The sequence below is a fragment of the Ictidomys tridecemlineatus genome, chromosome 1 (assembly GCF_052094955.1).
Source record: "Ictidomys tridecemlineatus isolate mIctTri1 chromosome 1, mIctTri1.hap1, whole genome shotgun sequence".
NCBI lineage: Eukaryota > Metazoa > Chordata > Mammalia > Rodentia > Sciuridae > Ictidomys > Ictidomys tridecemlineatus.
Window position 1 is genome coordinate 242,668,673 of NC_135477.1, and position 18,640 is coordinate 242,687,312.

Sequence of the window (18,640 nt, forward strand, 5' to 3'; positions counted from 1 at the left end):
TCAAAAAAAAAATACATATACGCCTTGTGATAAGTATTTAATGTGTTTTTTTTTTTTAACTAGATTTTTAGTACACCCAGATATCATCCCAAAAGCCAACCATTTGTGGACCATGTGTTTACTTTCACCATTTTGGATAACAGAATATGGTTTCGGAACTTTCAGGTTAGCTTTACTTTGCTTTTAAATTATAGATTTAAGTAACATATGTGGGATTATTTGTAGACATAGAAAATGCAACCTGTAAGTCCTTTTGTTTTAAATAGCCTTATTTCCTTCTCAGAGGTTTACTGCAAATAAATAATTGTCTATTACTCTGTCAGTGATCTCTTTCTTCGTCTTTTCATGATCATGAGTTAATATGGAGTGCAGGTTTGTTCACAAACCATTGTTATGTTTCATTTTTATAAAAAGGAAAATCTTGCTGGGTGCAGTGGCACACGCCTATAATCCCAGTGGCTTGGGAGGCCGAGGCAGGAGGATCACAAGTTCAAAGTCAGCCTCAGCAAAAAAGTGAGGTGCTAAGCAACTCAGTGAGACCCTGTCTCTAAATAAAATACAAAATAAGGCTGGGGAGGTGGCTCAGTGGCCGAGTACACCTGAGTTCAATACCCAGTACTGCATTAAAAAAAGGAAAATCTCTGGTGTAATTAGGGTTCCAAATTTTTGCTAAAGAATTTATGTAAAGAATACAAGAAAATATGTTTTTCTTCCAAAGGTTACTATCTATCCAAGGGGCAAGGAGGAGTTAAGACAGACAAACATGACTTCTGTCTTCTGAAAGCATTCAATGAGAACTATTAGATGAGTCTCACTGTGACTCATTCAGAAGAGGTGATTCTTGAAATCTTGAAGCAGAAATTTGGTAGAATAAGTCTGCAGAAAGATGGAGAAGTGAATGACAGCAGCAAGAACAAAATTTGAAACAGCATATGGACTCTTACCTGTGTGTTTTATATAAGACTCCTTGCAATATGAATTAACTATATTCCATTCTTAACCTCTGAGGGCAGACATACCTGAACCAACATACAGTGTTAATGTTTGTGAGAAGCAAGATGTGAAACAAATTCAGATTAGTCAACTTTTTTTTCTTTTTTTGGTATTAGGTTTAAACCCAGAGGTGCTTAACCACTGAACCCTATCCCCAAGTGTTGTTTTTTTAATTCTTGTTTTGTTTTTGAGACAAGGTCTTGATAAGTTGCATTGGGCTGGCTTTGAACTTGTGATCCTTCTGCCTCAGCCTCCTGGGCGGATGAGATTATAGGCATGCCACTGCTTCCAGCAGATTAGTCAATTTTTAAAGATCATATTGAGAAAACATATGTATTTTTCCCAGAACAATCTCCTGTAACTAGTAATAGATTCAGAAAATATTGATGATTTGGCACTTGCCGAGTTTTCTCCATTTCTCTACCTTAATTTTACTGAATATCAGTTGTTTTAGCACATTTGTAATGAGGGTATATCCAGTTTTGAGTTGTACATCCAAACCAAAATGAATCTTTCCCTTCTGTTAAAGATCATAGAAGAAGATGCTGCTCTTGTAGAAATAGGACCTCGTTTTGTCTTGAATCTTATAAAGATTTTTCAAGGAAGTTTTGGAGGACCAACTTTATATGAAAATCCTCACTACCAGTCACCAAACATGGTAAGCTTTTTTGTTGTTGTTTAGTGGTCTTCAATGTACCAGAACTCTGTGACCAAAATAATTTCTTAAAGTAATTATTAAAACTGTGAAACCAGGTTTGGTTTTTGTTATGTATATACCTGTGAATTACTACCTTTTCTCATGACACTGGGTGAAGGAACAGAGTTCCTAAGTGAATGTCTGCCTTATATAAAATGTTTATTACAAAACCACCTAATCTTTGTTGTTTCTAGCATCGGCGTATCGTAAGATCTATCACAGCTGCAAAATACAAAGAGAAACAGCAAGTGAAAGATGTGCAAAAACTGCGAAAGAAAGAGCCAAAGACTATTCTTCCACATGATCCCACTGAAGATGTTTTTGTTACACCAGCTGAGAAAAAACCAATAGAAATACAGTGGGTAAAACCAGAGCCAAAAGTCGATTTGAAAGCAAGAAAAAAAAGGATTTACAAAAGGCAAAGAAAAATGAACCAGAAGGTGAACAGTGGGAATGCAAAATGAATCAATGGATAAAGATTTGCTTTTCAGTTGTTGTGTATTTATTTTGTATTGAGTATGTAAATACTTTTATCTAGGACTACCTTTTGTCTAATTAGTGTACCATTTAAAAGAAAAAAAATCTTAAAAATCAGTGATGCTTATCATTTTCCAAATAAAATATCACCAGAACTCATCAGTTAACTTTTGTTTTTCTTGTAGCTTGTTTGCTATTACTGAAAACTTAGTATGCTCAATGGTTTAGGATTGTTTTCTTGGGTTAGAATTTTTAGTTTAGCAACACTGAAATTCAATTTATTTATTGGGTTCTTACTACATACAAAGGCTTTGGGCTCTTTGGGAGCATAGTTGAGCTAAGAAGTAAAATAGGGATACCCTGGTAAATAGCAAAACATCTTAACTGAGCTTTGGCTCCTAGACTCACCAATTAATGAAGCCTTGGAAAAATTAACCTCTGATCTTTTTCTCACCTCAAAAGAGAATTCATTAAAATTTTTAAGTTTTGGGGCTAGGGTTGTGGCTCAAGCGGTAGCACTCTCGCCTGGCATGAGTGCGGCCCAGGTTCGATCCTCAGCACCACATACAAACAAAGATGTTGTGGGCTGGGGATGTGGCTCAAGTGGTAGTGCGCTCGCCTGGCATGCGTGCGGCCCGCGTTCGATCCTCAGCACCATGTACAGACAAAGATGTTGTATCTACCGATAACTAGAAAATAAATATTAAAAATTCTCTCTCTCTCTCTCTCTCTCTCTCTCTAAAAAAAAAAGATGTTGTGTCCACCAATAACTAAAAAATAAATATTAAAATTCTCTCTCTCTCCCTCTCTCACTCTCTCTTAAAAAAAAAAAAGAAAACCTGCTTAAATATAAGGAGACAATTTAAAAACATGTTCTACAATTTAAATAATGTTAATTTTAATTTTAAATAATTTTAAAACATGTTCTGTGACTTTAAATGATATAAGATAGATTCAAATTAACCAAACAAATTTCTTCCCAATTCAGTAAATTAGCTAGGAAAGTTTAATAAACCAAAGAATGGTTTTTTAGGAGGAATTCAGCTTAAAAAACTGATCAAACTCATTGTCTTTTGTTGTAGTATACTATACAAAAACTTTTTCTGATTCAGGTGCTTACAGTGAATATTTCTACACATTGATGGTTTTTTAGAAATGGGACTCAAGTCAAACATTTTAAACAATATTTTGCTTGATAGAACATTCACTTCATTGCATCTTTTGCCAATGGTGAGATAATGTCAGGAAAAAAAGGTTTGGTTTTAAAAGTTAGTTTTTCTTTTGTGACTAGACTTGTTTTTCTGTAGTAAGGTTATCTTCTACTGATTTCTAAAAGTTCTTATATAGTAAAGTTATTTTAGACTTCTGTCCTATATTATATTTTAATTATGTCTTATTTTGAATCTTTGGAAAGAACTATTACTCTTCCATTATTTAATTTTTAATTTTCTGCTAAAGATCTTAGTTGTATTTTAACTATGTTACTTATCTTGAAATAGTCTAAATTAGACTAGTTATACAAGTAATTCAGTTCAGAGGTTCACTTCTATGGTTAATTAAGTCCAAATCTAGTTAAATGCAAAAAAACAAGGTGGCCATTGGTTTATTTAGGCAATTATGGATAGCCTTGGATTAAAAAAAAATGAGACAAACTATTCAGGATTGTTAAACACCCACATCTCAGAAAAAGGTTGATCTTAAAACAAACTAACAATTTGCCAGTTTGAAGACACCTTTTTGAGAGATGCATTGTGGAGTTCAGGTAGAATCTCCAACCTCATATTTGTAAACGATTAATTTCCATATGGAAATGTTTTTACAATCATTTATATGGATACCTTATCTGAGTGAACTCTGGAATGGATCATCTCCCAAATCCATGTTCATTTAGAAGTTAATCTATTATTTTCTTAAGACTGAAATTTATATTCAGGGTCATAGTCTTTAAAATTTCTAAATATTGTTATAGGCAAAAATAGGTCTCCTCTCAGAAGGGAAAAAAAAGCAAGTGACTTCCAGATTTTGTACATGAAGGCAGATATAGTGGGAATAAAAAGAACCTCTCCACCAAATCCATTCACAGGAGGGGAAAGGTCCCATGTTTCTTCAAACCTTATTAAATTGGAATATTTTTTAATAGATCTTCCATCAATGCAGAGCAGTTAAGCTAGTCAGATAACCCAAACCTTGTTGATTAAAAATCATCCCATAATTGCTTTCTTAATCTAAACCAATCTGGCAAGTAGGATAAGCCAGACAGGATTAAAGTAATGGATGGATAGATGAGCACAATTCCATGTGTATTGCTTATTTTAAATGTGTTGATGTTTTCTTCTTAAGTTGATAGGCTGATTTATACAATCTTCTTTAATGTCATTTCTCATGTATATTGGTCAAAGTGAGTGGTAGCATAGGTTTTACCAAGTGGTAGCTGCCAAGAAGTGAATGTAGTCCAATGAATCCTGCCATTACATAGAGAAGGAGACATGAGCCAACCTCTTGACTACTCGGAGCCCCATTTGCCTCATCTATTACAAAGGGGACTTAGTTGAGAAATAATCTGAACCCCATGATATTTTCGAGAATCCTTCCCATACCAACCTTGTCTCCCTCCCGCCTCAGCCCTCAAGCGGGCTGTTGTCCAGTCAGTGTCACCGATTGCGGTTTGTGCCGCTCACAATGACACCCGCCGTGGCCCCGCCCACTGCCCGGAGGCCCCGCCTCCCACTCCTTCAGAGCCCCTACGAAGCCCCGCCTCCCTCCCCGCGGCTCTTCCCGGAATAGAGCCCAGCCCCCGCCCATGCGGAGCCGCGGCCGCCGGCGCCGCCCCCTCTGCGCGCCCGCGTGCCGCAGCCCGCGTCGCCTACCGCCGCCGCGTGCCTCCGCTGCCCCGCGCCGCTGTCGCCGCCGCCGCCACGCTCGCTGGCTGGCCGGGTGCGGGCGCCGGGCTCCCGCCGGAGGAGAGGACAACCAGCGCCGCCGCCGCCGCTCGGGTCCGGGCCCGGGTCCCGTCCCCGGCCCCGTCCCGGGCCCCGGCCACAACCCCTTGCCGGGCCCGGCCATGAAGTGTCACTATGAGGCGCTGGGGGTGCGGCGCGACGCCAGCGAGGAGGAGCTCAAGAAGGCCTATCGGAAGCTGGCCCTGAAATGGCACCCGGGTAGGTTACCGCCCCGCAACCGCCGCGGCGCTGGGAAAAGCCGGGCGACCTTTCTCACCCCGTCCCGCGTGACACCGGGAGGCTGGCGGGCGCGACCTACCTGCCGCTGGGCCAGGTGGCAGCGCGCAGTCTGCCCATCCTGCGGTGGACGCCCCTCTCCTTCCCGCATTGCCCGTGTTTGGGAAGCCCACACTCCGGCGACTTCACCTGCCCTCTCGCAAGTTCTGCTCAGAACCTCTGGGTTCTGCCCTGCCCTGGAAGGAGTCGGCCTGGCAAGCCTCCGCCCTGCCGGTCCTGCTGGCCCAGCCTCCGGCGATCCTCCCTCAGCTGCCCCGAACTCGGCTGGGGAACCCCAGCTGCTTAGAGCTCACCTAGGGCTCCTTTCTTCCTGAAGTGAAGACCGGGGACCCGTAGGATGTCTTAGAAAGGGATGCCTGAGTTTTTTTCTTTTAGTGGGCTGCTTAAACACACCCTGTGAATTGGACATTTGTCTTCAGATGAAGAGTTCTAATCACGTGTCTTCCATAATGAAGTTTTTGTATGTTCACTTTGACATGCGCCTTCTTTTGGATATTTTGTTTGTATCCAGGCCTGTGCGACTTTTCTGAAGTAATCTGATCTTCCAGACTGGGTCACTAAGACCATAGTTGACTCTCCGCTTTTGGGGAGTTTTAATAAGAGGCTTTTATTTTAACCATTAATAAATAAACAGAGACTCCAATATATGCAAGTCACCGCATATATTATTATGAAATGCCACGGCAGGAATTTCACAGTCTAGTTGGGAAAACATTCCTCACACACATTAAGAGTTAACTACAAGTGCAAAGGAAAAATAGCACAACATACGTAACAGAAAAACTAGTAAATGCCCAGAAATTCAAGGAGGGAGTTATCACTATGTACTGATAGATGCTGAGGTTTTCCCTCTTTATAGAAACTTTGATTGGGTCCTGGAAGAATGGAATGTGGAAAAATGAACTAACAAGGATGGGAAGAACTTTAGTGGTGGGCAAAAGATCTTCCAGCAAGGGGTTTAGCAAAGGCAGTGTTTATAGAAAGAAGGAAAAATAAGGATTGGTAAGAGCTGAAGAAATACTGGGGAGCAGAGTCAGAAGGGAATGTCTGTAGTTGATGGAATAAGAAATAGGGTTATTAGCATGTTACTCAATTAATAGTAATTACCAAGAGAGGAACTAAAAAATATATACATATATTGGAAGGACAGAAATAAGTGAACTAAATGTTCATCATAGCAGGAAGTAAAAGACAGGCAAAATTAATAAATCCAAAAATAGTGTAAAAATAGTAGAAGTGTATTGGCAGAATGACAGGTAACTATCATTACCTGTTTTACTAAGATATTTTGGTAGGATACTATGAAGGCACTGAGTGATTTATATAGGCTAGCGAGGTCAGGGAACAACTAAGGAGAACCCAAGCTGTGCTTAGGGCTAGGTTGAGGGGAAAGGTTCAGATAACGCAAAGGAAAGATTACTAGATTTGGTGAGTAATCACTGTGAGGAAGAAAGGAATAAGTATGCACATGTTAATGAATGCAGGAACTGATTGTCAGGAACTAACTGCATAGTTTGTGTCATCCTAAATACATTTAAGTTTGAAAATGTTTGTATATTCCTATTTTCCCACAGAAACATGATTTTGGTTTGCTTGCTCTGTTAAGTGTGTTTCTCAAATGTTTAATTTTGTTTTATGCACAGGGCATTGTGTTAGATATTTCTGGGGTTAAGCTTTGCTTCAGAGAATAATGTGTCCTTGATATAGAAAGTTTGTTTGTTTTTTTATGCTATTAAAAAGAGAAGGAAAAAATTATTTTTTTTTCATGGAGGAGCTGAGAATAATTTCCAGTGGGATCAATAATTCCACCTATGAGATCCCTTTTGTGAAGGCAGGCTTTCAGTAATTCATCAGTGACTATATTTCCTGAGCTCTGTGAACAGGGTGGGAAAGACCCTTTCCTGGTGGCATTTGCATTCAGTGGGAGAGACAGGTAGGAATGGGCAATTTTCAGTATGGTGTGAGAAGGGGGTTGTATGAGGACAAATATAAGGTGCTTATGAGTCCATGTACTCACTCTGGACTAGGTGTGTGTGGGGGCGGGGAGCAGAGATGGAGAGAGCCATTCAGAAAATGCATCCCTGAAGAAGTGACATCTGAGGGGAAAGACAGGAGAGAACATGAGGAGGAGATGAACATGGCCAGGTAAGCAGGGCTGGTCCTGAAGTTTTGGTAAACTGGAGTAGGGCTTTAGCCTGAGGGCATTGGGACCTGAAGCCATCAAGGACCTGGAAGCAGGGGAATGATAGATTCAGGTTTTTCAAGTTTCTCTCAGACTATTGTTGGGAGTGGGTAATGGAAGGCACAAGACCAGAGGTATGGAGGCCAGGAGGTCAAGAAATTGAAATCACTAAACTGATATGAAATCTCTGAGCCAGGTACCAAATTTTTCATTGAGTCAGGAAGACAGTTGAACAGTGATGAAGAGAAGAGGATGATTGGCCAAATGGTCTGAATCTCAAAGGAATGCTACTTCTTCTTTTTTTTTTTTTTAATTTTTATTATTGGTTGTTCAAAACATTACATAGTTCTTGACATATCATATTTCATACATTTGATTCAACCGATGTGATTCTGCAATCTGTATACGGGGTAAAAATGGGAGTTCATAACCCACAGGAATGCTACTTCTTACCTGTTGGGAGAGTAAAGGATCAGTGGCCAGGCAGATGCCTGCTGTCGGAGCGCTGTGGAAAGAGGAGCCAAGAGGCCTGTAGAGTGTTTTCAGGGAGCCAAGGCCAGGTTTAAAAGGTACCCTTGAAATCTTCTAGAAGGCACTGTCAAAAAGTTAAGGAGGAGGCAGAAGAGTGAATGTGAGAAGAGAAAAGCACAAAGATAGCGTGATAATGAACTACTTAAACTCCAGTGACTGGATTTGTAATACATGTGACTTTCGCATATAGAAAATGTAAACTTGCCTTATTATTGCTTGTTTACCTTATTACACTTAGATTTGAGTTTGATATATTTATGTGAAATAGAAAGCCATATGACAGATTGAAAAAAATTACTTAAGAAAATGACTCTAGTAAGAGATGAGACTGTATTTTTAGACAGTATGTTCGTGGGTTTTGTGTGTTTAATTAAAGCTTTAGCTTTCTCTAGACTTCTTCAGGAGAGGAAAGAAGAGAATGGGACAAAAGAGGAGGACAAGGTATAATACTGGTAAAAAGGAAAAATAAACATCTTTCCCCCTCTCTTACAGGTACCTGTTTTTGTTGTATTTAGGAAGATTCAGTTGCTGGCTTTTTGTAGGTCATTTAATTTGGACTTCTTTTTTTTCTTTTTGTCTGACCAAAAAAAAAAAAAAAATTCAGACTTAAAATTTCTCCCAATTGTCCTAGGATGCCAGAGAACAAGTGTAGGCCAGTTAGATTGTGATGCTCTGGTTGTTTAGGATCTCTACTTGAGGTGTGCTTGATGAATATTGAAGTGAATATTGGAAAATGCCAGAACATTACAGGACTCTGTCCTTATTCTTTTCCTTTTGAACATGTTTTTAATGATTTGGTGAAGACATAGAACTCATAACTCTTTGTAGCTAGACCTTGAAGGGGTATTGGAATTGTGCTCAACATCCTGTGATGGGAAGCTGGCTACAGTGGCTAATCCAAAAAGTTGTTACATGACCAGAAATCTGGAGGAGGCCTGTCCTGAGAGCTCCAGCTGTGTGATAAGTCCATTGGAGACCTGCTCCATAGTCCTCACCCTAGGGTTTGAATCCTTATATCAAGTTTAGGCAGTAAAGCCTCAAAAACAGAAGTGAATTGTTTTCTGTGTAGAGGTACAGAGATAAGACAGCTGGAGCCTGGAATAGCTGTTTTCAACCATGAAGCCTTTGGACTTTCTGCTGAGGAATTCTCAGATGGCTTGCTCACCTATCATCCAAGATAGCAGCTTGTGGGAGGACAGGATAAAGGGAGGACAGAATAAAGGAAGCGAAGGAGTGTGTGCTAGTTACCTTTTAAGGAGTTTTAAAAGCTGCTGTATAATATTTTTATAGATTTTATTGGCCAGAGCTTAATTACCTGTTTACACCCAAGCTTCAAGGGAGGCTGAGAAATGAACTCTTTATTTCTGGGGCCAAGTATCTAAAATCAGGGTTAACTGGAAGGAGAAGGTAGCCAGCAGTCTTTGCCACATTTTTAAATTGAGTATGGCTTCATCTGTAAGCTTACACCTTAGCTTTGGGCAGGACACAATTAATACTTTAAGGGCACACTGTGTCACCCAGGTCCCTTTTCTTCAAGGGAACAGTGTCTTTCCTGAGAGTCTTCACTTAGTGGCTAAAACTTGCCACCTGATAACCACACAAAAAAAGAAAGTCTGAAATTTTTTAACTGGGTATATTGCCACTGGGAATATCTGTTACAGAGTGATAGTCAAAATATCAAATAATTGCAACAGAGCTCCGTGTGTCCTGTTCTACTTAGAACCTGATTGCAAAAGGGTCACAACAAGATATAATTGCTAGATTCATCGGAAGTAACAGAAAGCCTAACCAGTTTATTTTTATTACCATAAGACATCTTTACCAACATACTTTATTTCATGAGCTTGGTAAAAAATGTTCAATGTCACTGCATATCTCTTGACTTTTCTCTCTTGATCTCAAGATAGCTGCTGAAGCTTCAGCCATTACATCTATATGTAAGACAATAAAAAAGAGGAAGGAGGAAGAAAATATAACTTTACTTTCATTGCATTGGTCAGAACTTTGTCACAAGGCTGTTCCTACCAGCCAGGGTGGTTGGATAAGCAAGTATCTGTGTATATCCAGCCCCTGCACGCCCCTCACCTCCAGTAGAGACTAAAGAGAAAAGGAGGAGAGGGTATTGAATGATCTAACTTATAGTGTCTGTCACAGAATGGATTAAATCCTATGTTTGAGTTTATGAAAGTAACTGATTGTACAGTTAATAGACTTGTCAGTAAAGAAAAAAATATAAACCTTTGCCAACCATTAATTCTGTATGATAGTATGCTGCTACTTAGGAATTAATGTAATTGGTTATAGTGATTAAAAGTGTAATATTTCAGAAGTAACAAGTGGCTCATTGATTATCTATGCCTATCTTAGACTATATTGGAAATAAGGGATTCTGATGTGCCATAAGAAGTGGGAGTACTCAGTGCAGAGAAAAAGTGGGTAGGGAGATGGGGTATTGGCTGAAAAACTCAGCACTTGTCTAGCTGAGTTACTATCAGATTGTGTTACTTCTCATATACAGAGAGGTTCCAAAGATAGAGATAATTTTTACTTAATATAAGATTTCTTTCACTTTTACAAAAGACCATGATTGTAAAATGTCTATAAAGCTTTTTGTGTTAAAGCATCAGTAAAAACAGCCATGGCAAATTGCCACACTTAAGTATTGTCAGTATTAAGTGTTGAGTAGAAGGCAACCTACAGGACTAGGATCATTGTGTTGAGATCTGAGAAAAGGCAGTAGTAAGATGCCTTTGAGAGTCAGTGATACAGATAGTATTTAGGGAATATATATCTGTCATCATATCTTTTATCTAACCTCTTAGAAGATAAGTATTGAGTTATAGCTTAAAGAACTTTGATATTCTTAAAATACTTTCCTTTCAAATGTATTAGTTTTCTATTGCTACAAGACAAATTAATAAAGCAACAAAAACAGCAGACATCTATTTATTATATAGACTCCCAAGTTTCTGAGACTCAGAATTGGGAATGACTTGTCTGGGTGATTTTTTGCTTAGGGCTTCTTGTGAGGTTATATGATCACTGAGAGAATCAGTTCATTTCCAGGCTAATGCATGTAGTTGTTGGCATGCCCAAGGTGCCTACAGCTCTGAGAACCTCCAGTTTTTACCCCATGAACTTTTCCATAGGCTGTTTGGTTCCTCAGCTATGGCATTTTTAAACTATGCCCAGAGAGAGTGAGAGCTCAAGATAGAAACTACAGTCTTTCATAACCTCATCATTTATAGGATGTATTATTACTCCTGCCCCTGCTGTTGGTCACTGAGACCAACCCTACTAATGAGGAAGGGAACAGACAGCATAGGATATGAGTGCCTAGAGGAGGAGATCACTGAGTGCCAGCTACCACCTGAAACAAAGATGCTATCAGAATCCACAGCTAAGGGAAGAATAATTAGTATCTGTATATTTTTAATTTTATGAAGTTTATTTTGGTATATACTGACAAAAAAAATATGAACACTAAATGTAATCTAGCACGAGATACTAGATAAATAACAGTCTTTATATAACTGATTTGGAATGTTTTTCTCATTGTGGAAATAAAATGTATGCTACTTAAGGTTTTCTATTTGTGGATTCCAGGTTGAAGATTCAGTGATAACACCAAGACTTATAGATGCTTGTGACAGATTGCTGCTTATCAACTGTCATCGTAGATTTCTATTTTTCTTAGTTATTTTTCTTTATTTTATACATTCTTCATCTGTTTGGCATTTGTGATGGAAGACTCTCCCTGACAGTCTGCCTTCTACTTTTTTTAATGGAATTTTGTAACTTTATTTTAACAGATAAAAATCTGGATAACGCCGCAGAAGCAGCTGAACAATTTAAATTAATTCAAGCAGCATATGATGTGTTGAGCGACCCTCAGGAAAGAGCATGGTAAGCATCACCTTGTCTTTCCCATCCTCATTTATTTTGTTGGAAGGGATCATCAATATAGGTTTGATTTTTTTTTTTTTTTAATTAATACACTAGATGGTTTCAGTGTGTTCTGAAGCATTTATCAGTTATTCATTATGTAAAATGCAGTATTATGGTAGGAAGGAACTTTGGAGATACTTTTTGCTACTGTCTGGTTTAATAAGTGATTAAACAAAGTTTGGTGATTTTATGTAGTTTAATTTTTTTACTTTAAGTGATTTCTTATTACTTGGTCCCTTTGGTGTATGACAAATTTCCTGATGTCCAACAGGAATAAGACTGACTTGTCCTTAAATTAGGTAGATCTGGGTGGCAAGGAGGATCTCACATTCAAGACCAACCTAGGCAGTAAAGTGAGACTTGTTTCAAATAAACAAAAGCAAGAGTGTTTAATACAAGAATTTTACATAAAATATGTGAAGATATTTGTTAAGTTTCTATATTTATGACAGACACTTTTACTAGATAATTTAATTTCATTTCTAAATAAAAGTTTCTATGTTTGAAAGTTATGAGTTTTCAGATTCTTGATTAACCTTTTACAAGTGGTAAGTTTTAAACCCTGACACACACATGCAAGATCCTGCTGTTACAAAGTGAAGGTGGTGTTTAGTGCTACTGTGTATTGTCTGTGCATTCAGCATTGTGCATAACAGCTGACTCTCAAAGAGAGATTGTGAAGAAAATTCTATAAAATTGTCTTTTATAAGAAAATCAGAGATTCCTAAACTTTTCACTGCCTGAATAATTTGGAGATCTGGCCTTAGAAATTCTGCTTTCCTCTTGGAACTTTTCAGATTCCTCCCTGACTTCCTCTTGTTTAAAGCCTCTTCTCTAGAATTTAGGTTGTTTTCTTGACCCATGAACTTTCATGTCTTTTTACATAAAGCTTCTGCCCGGTAGCTCTCCTATTGCCTTGAGGGAGTACCATATAGTGGCAGGAACCTGATTTGCCCAGTGCAGGAGACCTAGTTTTGAATTCTGATGATACTGTTTGTGGATTTTATGATCATGGACAGTCTTTAATATCACTGAAATTTAGTTTTCCATTGTATTAAACAGTGATGATAGTAACTACCTTTACAGAGTTAATATCAATAGTAATTATGTATGTATAAAGCTCATAGATTTAAGTTTACTTAAACATAAAAAGAGTCTTATCTTGCAATTTGGTAAATTCTCAAATTTACTTATGGACCAAATTGTGTCCAATATTGTCTTTATTTGTACTGTTTCTTTCCTATGCAAATGCAGCTTTCTAGGAGAATCATAGAAATTTACTGGCTTTTTAAATTTCTCTGTTCACATGGGCTAATATTACATAAAGTTAGGAGCTATAGCACAGTTTTTTAAAAGGCTTAAGTCTTTTCATGTTAATATTTCCTTAAAATTGGTTGTATATTGGACACATTGAAATGTATACTGACATTTTAGTTGGTATGTAGTGAGGAGTCCTTTGAATTCTTATTTATTTAGCTTTCACCAACGGTGCCTATTTTTTATTTTTGTATTTTTAAGGTATGATAATCATAGAGAGGCCTTACTTAAAGGAGGGCTTGATGGAGAATACCAAGATGACAGCTTAGATTTGCTTCACTATTTCACTGTTACCTGTTATTCTGGTTATGGAGACGATGAAAAGGTAAGATAAGTGAAAGTCTTAATTTCTTAAGTAAGACTCAAATAGAGAATTCTTAAAAGTATTCTAAAATAAAAAGTGAAGCAGTATTCATTTTGAACCCTTAAAATTCAGTGCCTTCATATTTACATAAAAACTTCCAATTGATACTAAATGTACTGGCATTGACCAGAGCTGAATTCTATAAATTTTCAATGTGAAGAGTTTTTCATCTTACATTTTAAAATATTTCTTTGTGATTAGACTATAAAAATATTAAGTATTTGTGTTTCTGATTTTTTTTTTTTTTTAGGGTTTTTACACAGTGTATCGTAGTGTTTTTGAAATGATTGCAAAGGAAGAACTGGAATCTGTGTTAGAGGAGAATGTTGAGGATTTCCCAACTTTTGGAGACTCCCAGAGTGACTATGATACGGTAAAAGACAAGCGCATTGCATTTTATAATTAGCATTTATTACTCTTTTTCCCATTTTCTGATTTTTAAAGAAATGAGTCCTAGTCCTGTGTTATGACGACTTCTCTTATCCTCTCTCCTTTTGAAGGAACATGCTGTTCTCTCAGAGCCACACTCTTTGCTTTTTCTGTAAATGGACCATAATCTTTTTCTTTGGCCAGTAAGATTGTTTTCTTTTTTTCTTAAATCTGTTGAAGAGTAGTTTAAATCCTTAAAAGGATTGTGCATTGATTAGTGGGATTGCTATATATATATATGAAAAAAGAAAGTGGGATGTTTTGGATCATTAATATTTACTGCTTTTTTTAAAAAAAGTAGAATTTACCTATTTTCTTTGTCACTAGGTAGTCCACCCTTTCTACGCTTATTGGCAGAGTTTCTGCACCCAAAAGAATTTTGCTTGGAAGGAAGAATATGATACACGGCAAGCTTCAAACCGCTGGGAAAAACGAGCCATGGAAAAAGAAAACAAAAAGATTCGAGACAAAGCAAGGAAAGAGAAGAATGAGCTTGTTCGGCAGCTGGTAGCTTTCATCCGGAAAAGAGATAAAAGAGTGCAGGCACATCGGAAGCTTGTAGAGGAACAAAATGCAGAGAAGGCAAGGAAGGCTGAGGAGATGAGACGGCAACAGAAACTAAAGCAGGCAAAGTATGTGACTGGCTCCTTTCTCAGTTTTAGGAGGGATAAAGGGCAGCATCAGCAGAGACCAGATTTTGGGTTCTCATGTCATGTTCAGTCATTATTGTGATTTAATCCTGGCATTAGGTAGAATGTTTTCACCCATTATGAAAACATTTTCATTTTAATTTGGGTATTTTTCTTTAGAGGCCCTTTATACTTGAAGTGCTTTATAGATTCTTATAAATATAATAGTAACTAATGTTAATTGAATTCTTACTGTGTGCAAGGCCCTGTTCTGATTGCTTTCCCACCGCAATTCTGTGTAGAATTTTTTTCTTTTTTTTTTTTAATTTTATTTTTTAGTCGTAGTTGGACACAACACCTTTATTTCACTTATTTATATTTTTATGTGGTGCTGAGGATTGAACCCAAAGATCTCGCATGTGCGAGGCGAGCACTCTACCGCTGAACCACAACCGCAGCCCTCTGTGTAGAATTTTTATCCTCTTCATTCTTGTGAAGAAATGAGACAAAAAGCCCAAGGTTACATACCTAGTCAATCACAGAGCTGGGAATAAGATCCAAGTTTACTTTAGGGCCTTGCTTTTAACCACCATGCAACATTGCATTTCTGTTATATCCTGAGATATTAAGTTCTTTTCAGTTTCTTTAAAGTTTTGTTGTTAAGAGTAAACTGTAAACATTTGGGTCCAGAACATTGTAGTATTCTGTTATAAGTCATTCACTTACTAAAAATTCTACTTATTTCACCTGTCATCTTTTGAAGATTGGTATTTTATTTGACACTCAGGACTTAAAGTGATGTGAAGACTTTTTACATGCTGTAAAGATTTATGTTTTAAAACCCATTATAAAGCAATTAAAACCAGCTAGGTGACAGGTTTCAGCGACTTTGCCAGAAATTTAACTTAAGCACAGCGTTTAGGTTTGTAAGCATTACAGCTTGGGAGGAAGAAGGTCTCTATGGGATAGATTTTTAAGCCTAAGAAATGAGTAAAACCCTTGTAGAGATATGCTTGTCAGAGTAAGGCTTTGTTCTGTGAATCTAGACTGGCAGAACAGTACAGAGAACAGAGCTGGATGACCGTGGCTGATTTGGAAAAGGAACTCCGGGAGATGGAAGCACGATATGAAAAGGAGTTTGGAGATGGATCAGATGATAATGAAATGGAGCAGCATGAGCTTAAAGATGGACAAGATGGTAATTTTTATTGACTAACAAATTTTGGGAAATAAATTTTATTGTGTGCAAGGATGTACACTCAGAACACTACAAGTTCCAGTAAAGGGACCCAGGAATTGGACAGTAGGGAAGGGAAAACCCAGAGGATCCTTGAATTCCAGCTGATATTGCCAGCACTGTGCCAGAGTTTTCATTCTTTTGTTTGCTTTCTAAGTAAAGCTGGAAATCTGGACTTTATAGAACATCTCCCAATTTTTAATATAATTTTTTTAATTAAAAATAATTGTATGGGTCTCACATAGGTACTCTATTGAAGCAGTCTAGTTCAGGTAGTTTGTTTATAAGTTATTTTGTCTGTAATCTAAATGACTTCCATTTCTGGCTGCTTAAATGTAATGACAGGTGAGCATATTCAGAAGTGTGACTGACTGGCCTTTCAAAGAAAATGCAGTTAAACAGTAGGTCAAGTTGTAATAGCAGTTATTTCCAGAAAAACGGGCAAAAGTCTATGTATGGTATGTATTAATTATTTCTCTTTCTTCTAACTTTGTAGAAAGGCTCCTCTTAGTGTTCCAGAATAATTTCTGTGCCTCTATCATTAAATCATAAGCAAGTGACTACGCCAAAAGTGAGGTTTTGGCATTTTTGAGAATAGCTGTATATCTGATTTTCCACACTGCCTCTGGCATTTCCATAAATAAAACCAAATTATATAAAAATTATATAATTTATATAAAAATTATATAAACCAAATTATACTAATTTCACATAGCTGTGAATGTGATTTTTTTCTTACTAATAGCCTGAACGATAAAATGACAAATTTTTATTCATTCAAAATAATTAGGAAATGAAATGTTTTATTAGTGAACCAGAAATAGTATGTGAAAAAGTGCTTTGAAAATTATAAAGCACTTTATAAATGTGAAATGTCCTAATTCACAGCTTTATACTTTATAAGGTCATTTTTTTAAATTTTTATATTTTGTTTTTAGTTATACATGACAGAATGTATTTCGACTTATTATACATACATGGAGTATATCTTCCCATTTTTGTAGTTATACAGGATGTGGCGTTACACGGGTTGTGTAGGAAAGTTATATCTGATTCATTCTACTGCCTTTCCTAGTTCCATCCCTCTTCTCTTCCATTCATTTCCCTTTGTCTAATCCAGTGAATTTCTTCTCCCCCGCACACATGCTGATTGTGTGTTAGCATCCACCTATTAGAGAGGAATATTCAGCCTTTGTTTTTTTGTGTTTTTTTTTGAGATTGGCTTATTTCACTTAGCATGATAGTCTCCAGTTCCATCCATTTAACAGCAAATACTATAATTTTCCTTTTATGTACAAGATCTCACTTAATCCTCATGAAGTACCCTTTAAATGTAGATTTTGCCAATGGAATCATATCCATTTTACTGAAGAGGAAAGTAGCAGTCTAAGAGATTGGCATAAACCTGAGATCATAACCCACTTTGAGATGTAGATTTTTTTTTACTTCAAATCCAGCATTCTAAATTAACTGATTAATTAAAGATTATTTCATGTATATGATATTTTGAAAGTACACACATAATTGGAAAATAACACCATGTGCAGTAGGTCCCACTTTGATTTTACCTTCCATTGTTTTAGTTACTTTTGGTCAGCTGTGGTCTGAAAATATTAAATGGAAAATTATATAAATAACTTGCTTTAAATTGTGCATTAATCTCAGTAGTGTGATAACATTTTGCACAACTCTGTCTCACCCCATTTGGAAAGGGAATCATCCCTTTTTCCAGAGTATATACTACTCATAGTCACTTAGTAGCCCTCTAGGTTATCAGATTAACTGTCATGATATCACAGTGCTTTTGGTCAGGTAACCTTTTGTTTTATTTAATAATGATCCCAAAATGCAAGACTAACAATGCTGGCAATTATGATATGCCAAAGAAAAGCCTTAATAAAGTGCTTTCTTTAAATGAAAAGTTGCCTGTAATCCCATTGAAACTCAGAAGGCTGAGGCAGGAGGATCTCAAGTTCAAGGATAGCCTCAGCAACTTAGTGAGGTCTTAAGCAACTTAGTGAGACTCTAGCTCTAAATAAAAAAAAACAGTTGGGGATGTGGTTAGTGGTTAAGTGCTCCTGGCTTCAATCTCTGGTACCTAAATAAATAAACGTAGATAAATAAATAAATAAAATAAAAGGTGGAAGTTTTTGATTTAAGGAAAGGAAAAAAGTCGTGCGGAGATTACTAAGAATTCAATCAAGTAAGAATGAATCTTGTAACTATGAAATTGTGAAGAAGAAAAACAATCCATACTAGTTTTACTATTCAATTTCAAACTGCCAAGTTACAGCCACCGTTTGTGGTAAGTGCTTGGTTAAGGTGGAAAAGGCATTCATTTATATAATTTGGTAGTATCTGTGATTTCAGGTATCCACCAAAGGTTTTGGAATAAATCCTGTGGTTAAGGGGAACTACTGTCCTGGACATTAACCCTAATAGGATGTATTTTGGTATTTGTGACTTCAGTGAGTAGTTCTTCAGACTTATATTAACATTACTTATAAAGAACCAGAATGTAGAATATGAAAGAGATACCTTGGGATCTTTATTGTTGGTAATAATAAATCCCAAATGGCATTAATTTATTTTTTATTTCC

At 37.1% G+C, this 18,640-nt stretch overlaps 3 protein-coding genes across 5 annotated transcripts in view; 2 read left to right on the forward strand and 1 right to left on the reverse strand.

The window, feature by feature from the left end:
- The window catches only part of Brix1 (biogenesis of ribosomes BRX1), a 9,554-nt gene extending 7,225 nt beyond the window's left edge, over positions 1–2,329 (forward strand). For both annotated transcript variants that reach the window (XM_005325645.5, XM_021726582.3), the window contains exons 8-10: positions 64–165; positions 1,523–1,651; positions 1,885–2,329. In XM_005325645.5, the coding sequence (XP_005325702.1) occupies positions 64–165; positions 1,523–1,651; positions 1,885–2,154 (501 nt within the window). In that variant the 3' untranslated portion in view covers positions 2,155–2,329. The remainder of the gene's footprint in view (positions 1–63; positions 166–1,522; positions 1,652–1,884) is intronic.
- The window catches only part of Rad1 (RAD1 checkpoint DNA exonuclease), an 18,492-nt gene extending 13,048 nt beyond the window's left edge, over positions 1–5,444 (reverse strand). Inside the window, exon 1 of one of the 2 annotated variants that reach the window (XM_040273576.2) lies at positions 5,426–5,444. The gene's annotated coding sequence lies outside the window, so the exon portion shown is untranslated. Of the gene's footprint in view, positions 1–5,034; positions 5,144–5,425 lie in introns of those variants that run through there. The other variant, XM_078017281.1, reaches the window with a different exon arrangement.
- Positions 5,192–18,640, forward strand: part of Dnajc21 (DnaJ heat shock protein family (Hsp40) member C21) — a 25,989-nt gene continuing 12,540 nt past the window's right edge. Inside the window, exons 1-6 of the mRNA XM_005325646.4 lie at positions 5,192–5,325; positions 11,929–12,022; positions 13,583–13,706; positions 13,996–14,118; positions 14,502–14,806; positions 15,850–16,001. Of these exons, the coding sequence (XP_005325703.1) occupies positions 5,229–5,325; positions 11,929–12,022; positions 13,583–13,706; positions 13,996–14,118; positions 14,502–14,806; positions 15,850–16,001 (895 nt within the window). The 5' untranslated portion in view covers positions 5,192–5,228. The remainder of the gene's footprint in view (positions 5,326–11,928; positions 12,023–13,582; positions 13,707–13,995; positions 14,119–14,501; positions 14,807–15,849; positions 16,002–18,640) is intronic.